This window comes from Henckelia pumila, chromosome 2 (genome assembly GCF_033568475.1).
Source record: "Henckelia pumila isolate YLH828 chromosome 2, ASM3356847v2, whole genome shotgun sequence".
Taxonomy (NCBI): Eukaryota; Viridiplantae; Streptophyta; class Magnoliopsida; order Lamiales; family Gesneriaceae; genus Henckelia; species Henckelia pumila.
The window spans coordinates 136,327,878-136,338,917 of NC_133121.1; the positions used below are offsets into that span (position 1 = coordinate 136,327,878).

Consider the following 11,040-nt stretch of genomic DNA (forward strand, 5'->3'; position numbering starts at 1 on the left):
GGACCGTACAAATTCTTGCAGACAAGAATCTTAGGCAGCCCTTAATTTGTGTGAAACATTCTTTCGTAATTCCGAACCAACCATTTAGATTTCAGACAATAAGAGGTCCACAGAATCGAGATTATCAGAAGAAATTTTGAGGCAAAGGAGACGTCATAACCATTGAATTGTTGAGAAAGCTTCTGAATCAATATTACAATGGTGTCAATAAACAAACAATACAAACCCAGAATAAATACTCGCACTACATGTAAATACCAAATGGCGTTTTAGAATCAGATGAATTTTTCACAACACAAACAGATGAGAAAATTCAGAATTTAGAATGAGTGAGCATTCATTTCTAAAGAATATAGTGTACGTCTGCACAATTCAGGTCCTGGAGTTATTCTCGTCGGAAGAAGGCCGGTTCTCCGAGTCAGATAGTCGAACCTCTTCGATCATTCTAACTACCTCGTCCATGTTAGGTCGCATGTCAGGCACCTTTGAAACACAGGCCATGGCGAGTTGCAACATTTGCACCATCTCTTCTTCAATGTTTTGGAATCTCATTAGCTCGACATCAAATACCTCAGCCGTCCATTCCTCCCGAACAACAGATTGTACCCATCTTGGGAGATCAACAGTGTCTTCGCGGCTTGGGGATTGAATTGGTTGTTTCCCAGTAAGCATCTCTAGTAATATGACCCCGAAACTATAAACGTCAGATTTGTGAGAGTGCTTCCGCGTCTCGATTACCTCTGGAGCACGGTATCCTGCAAGACGAGATGATGTGGGGGGATAGTTCATTAGAGGGGCTAACCCGAAATCTGAGACACACCCATCCAGATCTTGATTTAGGAGGACGTTTGAGGACTTTATGTTTCCATGAGCAAATTTTGTGCCTCCTATCGAATGCAAATGAGCAATGCCTCTTGCTGCCCCGAGAGATATTTTGACTCTTGAATCCCAGTCTAGCGAAGTTCTTCCGGCGGTCTTGTTTCCTGCTAGGTTGAAAATGAGAAATTAAAGTCAGACAAACAGCATATATATTCATAGAAAAAGTTTCCATCAGCGGAAGCTTGATTTTTGATAGAAAGACTATGAGATGCTGGGAAAAAAGCCACCAACATAAAATCATATCATGGATTTACAGCATCATGAGGATCTAAGTAATCATTTAAATATTCAATATTTACTTCATCAGCAAGTACAATTTGTCCAGAATCACAACTTGTGCAAATTTTATCGTTCAAAAACCTTTTAAAGAGTGAGTCAGTACCATGCAAAAGAGACGCCAAACTGCCATTATGATAGTAATCATAGACCAGGAGCTTTTCGTCTTTGGAGTAATAATATGCACGTAAAGGCACAATATTTGGATGTTGTCCAACTCTGCCGCTTATTTCCATTTGCAGTTCAAAATCCTTCTTCCCCACAATGACTTCTTTTAACCTTTTCACAACCACAGTAGTCGACTCCTCCAAAACTGCCTTATATGCAGTTCCAAAACTACCCTTGCCAAGCACTTCTGCCGAAGCCCTCAACAAATCCTCGAGATCAAAATTGTAAGAACAACCTTCAAAGAAAACTAACTTGTTTTTCTCGGGTTCTTGCACCCCACTTCCAAACTCTTCTCTTGGCTTCTCACCCCTCCCAGCACTAGTAGACTTAACTTTTGGCACAGCACCACCATCATTCTTCTTTTTCTTGTAGCAGCACAAAAATAAAACTAGAGCAAGAAGAAATAGAAGCACAGCACCTCCAGCTGCAATGGCGATTATGACTCCTAAAGCAAGTTTTTTCTTGGAGCTTTGCTTTTGAGGACCTCCAGTGGGTGGTAGGAAAGGACTTGGGGAAGGAGAAGGTGGAAGAACGGAAAAACAAGGATTTAAAGGCGGACCGCATAAAGAGTTTCCAATGAATGATGAATTTGGAAAGTTTTGTAAAGAAGATGGAATGGTGCCATTGAGATGATTGTAGCTAATGTTAAAACGTTTGAGAGGTAGAAGGCCGAGATCGGGACAAGGTCCAGAAAGAGAGTTGTTCTGAAGGTTCAATGCTGTAAGTTCAGTCAAATTCTGAATGGTTATGGGAATGCTTCCCGTAAATGAATTAAATGAAAGGTCCAACACATTTAATCGAGGGGGAAGCGATGTAGGGATTTCACCTGAAAATCTGTTATGTTGGAGGAAGAGGTAGCTAAGAGAAGGGAGTGAGAGAATGTCTGAAGGCAAATTTCCACTAAGGAGATTTGATCTAAGGCTGAGAATTCTTAAAGAGTCCAGCTTTCCAAGTGTGTTGCTGGGAATTGGACCAGTAAGACCAATGCCAGGAAGGCGGACACTGATCACGGTTTTACCATCTTTAGCACAATTTATTCCAACCCAAGACGTGCACACAGGAGTAGTAAGATTCCAGTTGAGCTTCCTTCCATGTGGTATGGCAGTTGCAAATGCCAAGAGGGCTTGTGCATCCGCTTTCAAGTCACCATGAGCCAGAGGCAGAAACTGGATAGCTATGAAAAGCAAAGAAAGCAATACACGGGCTGTGCAGAGTTTCAGGAGGATACGACGTAGCTTTTCTGAAGGCGAGAAAGAGATGTCATAAATTGGCATTAGATTATCATGTGAGAGATAAAAAAAAAAAACACAAATAATACAATCTGCATTTGAAATCATTTAAAAGAAAAGGTAAGACTCCAGGTAACAGCAGATTAAAAGTGAAGAAGAAAACAAGTTCTTTGAACAAGGCCAGAATTTTACCATACCACGATATGTATACTGCCCATTCATGATTACGAAACCATAAAATCAGGTCAAAAGTAAAACATATTTGTAATATAAGTATTCACAAACCAAGTTAGCTTATAGATAAATTGAATTCGGATATAGCACAAAAGATGGCACTAGGAACTTGATAATCAAGCTATAGATTACCCTCATCGTCTATTCTTTCAGGAAGTTATGGAACAGATGAAAAGAAAAGAAAATTAAAAGCAAAAAGGCATTTTGGAGTGGAAAAGGCAATATAATGCCACCTTTTTCAAAAACCTTGTAACCAAGCAGAGTAATCTAATTTAATATTTCACAAGAAAGTGGAATAAAAGTTTATGGTATAGAAACATGCTAAAGCAAATTTAATCTTTAAGCACACTTTGGATGAAGAAGGAATTTAAAAGTTCCAAACAAAAATTTCCAACAAAGTTCATTCCTATCAAAGAGAGAGGAAGGCATACTCAAAATAACACCAATTCTTAGCAAGTAATTTTAATTCAAAAAAGCTATCTTAGCCTCATTAGTTTTCAACTATTTAGAATAAATACTGCACATGAAAATGTTCAGCTCCAACCCCACATAAAAGTTATTTTTTATGTCCCTAGCTACCAACCATTTCATAGGTTCAAGACTCATCATCTGAGGAAACAAAACACAGAGAAGGGTTCATTTTCGTTCTTTCAGGAGGAATCTATCTGGAAATTCTCTTCCAAATTAGAACTTTAAAGAGGGGGGAAGCATTAAAAGGAAACCTATATGACTTTTTCATGCGCATCCTAGAGCAAAAATGTTCCTTTGGGTAGTTGAGAAGATGAAAAAAGGAATCCCAAAAAAAGTTGATTGTTTCAACCGTATAACCAAGATTCATAAGCTTAAAACACCATGAAAAATCGGCGAACAAAATCTTCTAAAAACCAATTTCAGATTGTCTTCACGGCAACAAATTTAGTTCATAAATGCGCACACATTTTCTGGAACTGGTTTAACTCAGCACACTCAGATCTGCAATTAAACTCAAAATTTCCCACTTCCTCTACAGCAAAAAAAATAAAATAAAAAGAACAGTAAAGAACCACACATAAACGAGAGAGAGCAAAAGAGTAAAGGGTTAGCAAATTGCAAAGCTCACCTCGAAGCAGCAGCATTCCGAGAAGCCCGGAAATTTATCGGCCAATTTCTTGATTTTAACAGGGGGTTTACTTGGAATGGTGAGTTTAAGACTCAAAAATCAAAGCTTTTTCTCCAATCTCGACGCTGAATCTACTGAACAAAGCGTGACAAAGAAAGAATTTTTACATGGCTCAAATCTTGAAAATGCAGCAGCACTGGCAAACCACATTGTAGCCAAGTATGCACACTGCAAATGGGAATCCGCAGATCAAAGTCAAACTGCAGTGAATCAAAGTCTCAGTTTGAGCTGGAAAAGAGGCGACAAAAGATGAAGTGCGGGAGAAGGGAAGGGGAAGAGCCCCTGACTGAAGTAACTCACTCAACCACTGCCAGGGTGTGATTTGCAATTAATAATCTGTAGATTCCTTTGTACCTAAAAAAACGTCTCTTTTTTTTTTTTTTTACATATTTATGTACGATAAATCAAGTTTCTGGAATAAATACATACAATGCTACAAGTTGAAGAAAATTAATGTTGTAATTGGATTTTAGCACACATATATAATTGATATTTTGGATCATACATATATTCTTTAACTTTTGTATTAAAAATTACAAATATTGTGTTTTAGAAAAGCCTAGAAAAAACGTGGTTAGGTAGATATTTTTTGAAACGTACGTTTATTGAAAATTGATCTTTGGTTTATTTTACAAATATATGGTATAACAATAAAGTATGAAGAATGAAGTAAAGTTTAAATTTTAAAAATCACATATCAGGAATTTAAAATCTAATCTTTTTAAAATATCACTTTTTAGGAAACATGCATTTTTAATGGGGGGGAAATCTAATATTTGAACCTGTTTTCTAAAAAAATATAACACAACACATGTTTTTTTTATTCTAGAACCTCTACTTTCGTAGTTTCGTTATGTTTTAAATTTATGAAGAATATTTGTATATCATATTCAAACATTAAATAATTATATCAACTTTGATTAAATAAAATACCTTAATTTAAAGAGGTCAACTTAGCAAATTACTCATTTAAAAAAAAATCGATATTATGATAGAGAATTAAGATTTAAGACAACATGCTGCAGAATGCCGCCTCGAACTCCTCCATTGCCTAATGTTGCTGGATATTTGAGCTGCGGCCATTTTTGGGACCATCATATTACATATATAGCCTCAAAAACACAAAGGAGTAAATGGGAGACTTGAACATATATATAATATAATGATATATTACATATATAGCCTCAAAAACACAAAGTAGTAAATTGAAGACTTGAACATAATCTAAATTTAACTTTAAAAGCACTTGGTTTTATTAGAATGCAAAATACTATATTCTTTTAATTCCACGGGATTCGATCTATCGGATACAAATATATCATGAGTTAATTTTGCGAGACCGAAAACCTTGTCTCTTGATAACCTTGTCTTGATCTTGGAATCCCCGATGTTGTTCGGATCATACAAATGATATGTCGATGCAAGCATTGGCCAAGTGCGATAAAAATAATTTAACTATATTGATTCGTTGTACATTTTTCCTTTGACCAAAACTTTCAAGGAAAAAAAAATATATAGTACATCACTTTTTTGTTCATGCATGGTCACCATATTTATAGAGTATTTTATAAACAGTATTATCTTAAAGAATTAGCGCTATGGCCAACTTATAATAAACTAACAAAAAATCAATTATTCCATTCCATGGGTTATAATCATTAATCAACCACCAGCGTATATATGGTCACACACACACACATATGTATGCAGGTGAATGGTTATTATTATTATTATTATTATTATTATTATTATTATTATTATTATTATTATTATGCAGGTGAATGGTTATTATATATAATAATGAAATAATAATAACCATTCACCTGCATGTTGTATATATACTTAATTTGTAGACAATTATTTGTATATGTATAAAAATGGAATTCATAGGTATCATGCCTGTTCATGGGTGTATGCATGGACCACCTAGCTGCAAGCATATATATTTATTGCCTTTCTTTTTGAGCAAAAATTAAGTTGGAGTATTTATTTCTATATTAAAACCCATTAATATTACAGAAGGTTGAACATGGGTTGCATTCATTAATTTGCTGTGAAAGAGGTGGCAAAGATGGTTGCCATCAATTCTTTTATTTGGTTTTCCCATTATATATAGCATGTAAAAATTTAAATAAATTAAGGGAAAACTGCAATTTTGGTTTTGTATGTTTATCATTTTGAGATTTCGGTCCTCTATGTTTTTATATTTTGATTTTAATCCTTCATGTTTCGATTTTTTGCAATTTTAGTCATTTTTCTTCGAAAATGCTTACGTGATAATATAGACGTCAGCTCCACATCAGCACTATAATGATACTACATCAGCGCCACTAAGAAAAAAGACTAAAATTTCCAAAAAAATATAGATGACGGACTAAAATTAAAACATGAAAAAATAGAGGATCAAAATCGCAAAGCGACAAACCTAAATGACCAAAAAATCAATTTTTCCATAAATTAATGAAAATATGACTATTCGTCAATTGAGGATGCAAACTTCACATTCATGCATTTATTTACGCTTATTCATTTTCGATAAAAACAATCAAATAGTTATAAAAATGTATTATTAAGTTTTTTTTATGAAATATCAATTTTAAACTAAAAGCGCACTAAAATAAATAATTTTCCCTCCGAAATCAAGTAATTCAATTCAACTGAAATAAATCTCAAGAGAATTTAAAATAAATACTTTCACAATTATATTTTGGGGATAATTTAAAAATTGGGTCAATCATTATCATTATATTCAAAGTGTGCAAGTAGGGTTTCATTTTAAATGCTAACCAATAAAGTTTTTGAAAGAATCATGATTCATCAGCCATCCCCATTCATTCCACTGCGCGATCACATGTCATTTGCATATACATATGTACACACACACATACATATATATATATATATATATATATATATATATAATGAGAGATGATTGAGTAACACTCCTGTGAAACAGTCTCATTTGTGAGACGGATCAACCTATCCATATTTATAATAATAAATAATACTTTTGAAATAAAATGTAATACTTTTTAATGGATAACCCATATAAAAGATCCGTCACACGAATACGATCCGTGCAACGGTTGCATACAAGTGTTTGCCGAGATGATTATTAATACATATTGTACATTCCTTTTTTAAATTATTAATACCTTTACTTCCATATATAAACCTATTATAATAACATTGAGGTATTGACGATATAGGCAAGTGTGTGTTACGTTTTCACACAGATTTGAAAATGTCTGAGAATGTAAATTTTATAAATCAATTTACTCATATTTGATGAAAATTTTAATAGAATAAAATAATTGTACAAGTAGTTAAATATATTGGTTTAATAAAAAAGAATATGAGATATAACATTAAACATGAAAATTAGACTATATATTTGAGACGAATGAAAAAATGTAGTCTAAATGAGTGAAACATAAAAAATATATATTTATACGAAAATATTATATATTTACGTATATATAAATATAATAAGAAAGTATATATCTCGGGCAGTTCGAGCTATACGTACAAAAGGCGATGTTGTTTGCCATTTGGTTCTGAAAATTTGGGGTTAAAAAAGATGAAAATTCGAATGATAAGTCTCCTACCACTTGACATTTTGCAGAAAAAAGTCATTCATATATAGAAGATAAAAGGTTATGGGTGGCAATGCTAGTTTTGTGTATATATATATGTAAAATATTAATTAAACCAAAGTCCGTTTCAATTATTTAAATTTCTTTTTCGATATATGATCTACGATCCGATTTCTATAGCATTTTATTGTTGTTTTCTTAGAGATACTTTTGTAGTTTTGTTAACTAAATTTTGTACAATATAATGTGTAAATTTTTCGAAGAAACTAAATAGAGATAAAATAGATTTTTTTTAAAAAAAAACGGACGAATTATATATTCGGGACAGATGACGTGATATTTATGCAAGGCTGAAATATAGATGCATACAAACGTATATATGATATGATATTATATATGTGTGTGTGATAAAAGCTGTGTGCACAAATTTGACATCTTGTGACCTACCGCACATTTCGCCCTCGTGACAATTCATGCAAATCATTGTTCATTATTATTGTTATTCTCGATTGCTGGCATTTGTAAGGTCTTTATTTAATATCTCTATATAGTTTTATTATATGAAACCGTGATCTAATTAAGTTACGTAACATTTTAAAATAAAAACTACATGCATGAGTATTGATTGACTTTTTCAGAAATTCGTGGTTTCTTAATTATAATTCTTTTAAGATACAACGGAATTCGATTGGCTTTCTCAAACATATGCGTGGATATATGTGAAACACAAATCCGTGATATGTATTTTAATTGTCAATCTAATGGTTCAATGATTTTCCACATCACATCTCTAACATTAATTATACTTATGTGTTAAAATATAGATCATTAGATCTATGATTTAAACAATACCTAAAAGTAAGATCTCATTATATCTATGATTTGGAACAATACCTAAAAATAAGATTTTAGGATAGCATATAGTTAATGTGTGCTTCTATTTAATGTATGGTCAAATTCGTGACGTCGATTCGAGCCCATAAATTCAAAATTAAACAGCAAATTTATATAGCAAGTAAAAAAAAAAAGGAATAAAATGCAAAGTGTATAATTATGATGGCAGCAGAGACCACGCTACTAAAGAAGAAAACCGGTCCCAGAATCATGAGTTGGGTAAATTTTTGATTTGTCAGCTGTCGAAGAAAAAAGTAGAATTAATTTATCGACATTTTGTCACAATCTTCTTGTCTTCAATTATCTTATGTTCGAATAATCTGAGAGATATATATATTCAAAAACTCTATATATATAAACATAACAATAATTAAGTTACAATGATTGAGTCGATTTGGGGAAGAAGAAAAGGGACACAAGTACACAAAAACGTCCTACCAAATTAATGCCACGTACCCATGGTTGGTTAGCCCATGTTTAATTTTGCATAATTGGCTATGGCTTACATGAGATCTAACCAATTTTTCTAGGTACGACAATGAGATATAGGTTAGGTACGACCCGAGATTTTTCGGTGTAGTACTCTAGTAGATTAATCATTTATGCAATATTACTATTTTCGTCTCAATTACACAAGTTTTTTTTATTTATCTATTCTCAAATACATACTTTCTTATTCTAAGTATTTCAGTAGAACACAAAAAAACTTCAAAATATGCAAATATTTTTTTGAATGAATTAAATAGAAAAAAAATAACAAAGTATAAGAAAATTTGTTTTTCTAATGAATTTTTTAATATATATATATATATATTGCCCAACCAATGCTGTCCAACTCGTTCTCGACAACTAAAATTCGGTACCGTGTTTTAATGATATAAAAAATTTAAAAAAAACAACTAAAACTTATCAAAAACGAGGTGGGTATGAATGGTTGGACAACTGAAAATTAATATATATATATATATATATATATGACAAAACAAATCAACTTAAATATTTGGGAATGATGGGAGTCCGAGTAACAAAACTAACGACGTGGGAGTAAATCTGATAATTAGACATTTATGCGAAGATTTGCCCTTTTAATTGATAACAAAACTGTTTGACGGTTTCAAGGATAATTTTTTTGAAACATATTTCTTATATGAGTATTTATTAAAAAATATTATGTTTTATTTCAAAAGTATTACTTATTATTATAAATATAGATAGAATTGACCCGTCTCACAATGATCTCACAAAAATGTTACTCTTGATTGATTTACTCGTAATAAGCAGCGGCCTGTGTTTGAATTATTAGAGTAAAATATTGAGTTCAGCCATGCGAATTCGTAATTAAGAATAATATAATATAATATAGTATAATATAAGCCTGGATCTGTGGCAATAATTAAATTGGAATTAAACAGAATAGGAAATGCAGCACTCAGCACTCAGCACTCAGCACTCAGCACTCAGCAGAATCTTTTCAAGGCCCCATTGTCGGATCTCTACTAATTCAACATTTTCCCTTACGCAGTGTTTGGTTCAATTAATAGAATTATTGAATGATTATTAAATGAATGATAAAAGAAATGATAAATAAAGATTGATAATTTGTGTTAAAAATAGTATTGTGTTTGGTTTGATTTTTAGGAATAAGATTAAATAATGGTTTAAAATTTTTTTGCCAAAAATACCATTTATATTTTATTAGATGGGTGAATTTTAGATTGGATGAAAAGGATAATTATGAAATTTATGAGTAAGATAAAAACAAGGATAAATAATACTAGGGTGAGAGGAGGGTTTAGTTAACCTACTATAAAACAACTTTATCCTTTCTAGGTTAGATTAGCTTGTTTTAATAAAAATCCTACCAAACAATGGATTAAATAAAAAATTACACACAAACCTACCTAATCCTTTGTACCAAACACTACGTAATATTCTAATTAATCCCCATCTGGAGCACACCAATACCTAACTCAAAATGATTTCTTATATGCATAAAATTCACACATAAAACTTATCGTGTTGTAAAATGACTAAGACACGAAGAATAATTAAAACATAAGAGTATGTCTTTTTTAAACCATCTCACATTTCTTTAACCGGATCAATTCTGAAAAAAATTACAATAAAAAATATTATTTTTCTCTTGATGACCAAAATATATTATCCATTTCCCAAAATTAACATGTGACACCATCTTTTGTGAAAACATAATCACCAATATGTAAATAAATGCATTTGTATGCAATTAATCCATCAAAAAAATTATGAAGAATTATTTTTTGATCATGTATTTTTGTCTCTTTGCGATTTCAGTCATTTATATTGTCATATTTTTATTTTAATCCCCTATTTTTTTGTGTGACAATGTTAATCTTTTTCTAACATGACATTGATATGACATCAATGCAGTGCTGATATAGAGTTGAATTGAAGTGTGTAGTGCATCAAGGAAAAAATGGCTAAAATTGGTAAAAATCATAACATGTCGAACCAAAACTAAAATTTAAAAACATAAAAAACCAAAATCATAAAGTGACAATCAAATCAAAATTGCAATTTTTCTATAAAATTATATATATAAGTTTGTCTTAGGTGCTGGATTGGG

General features: G+C 31.9%; 1 protein-coding gene across 1 annotated transcript; it reads right to left on the bottom strand.

Moving 5' to 3' along the window:
- Positions 1–150: 150 nt before the first annotated feature.
- Positions 151–4,276, bottom strand: LOC140880229 (probable inactive receptor kinase At5g58300). Its single transcript, XM_073284498.1, has 3 exons — positions 3,886–4,276; positions 1,262–2,563; positions 151–983 (listed from the first exon to the last, which is right to left on the bottom strand). Exons 1-3 carry the CDS (start codon positions 3,899–3,901, stop codon positions 373–375), a joined length of 1,929 nt encoding a protein of 642 aa, XP_073140599.1. The 5' UTR covers positions 3,902–4,276; the 3' UTR covers positions 151–372.
- Between the last annotated feature and the right edge of the window lie 6,764 nt (positions 4,277–11,040).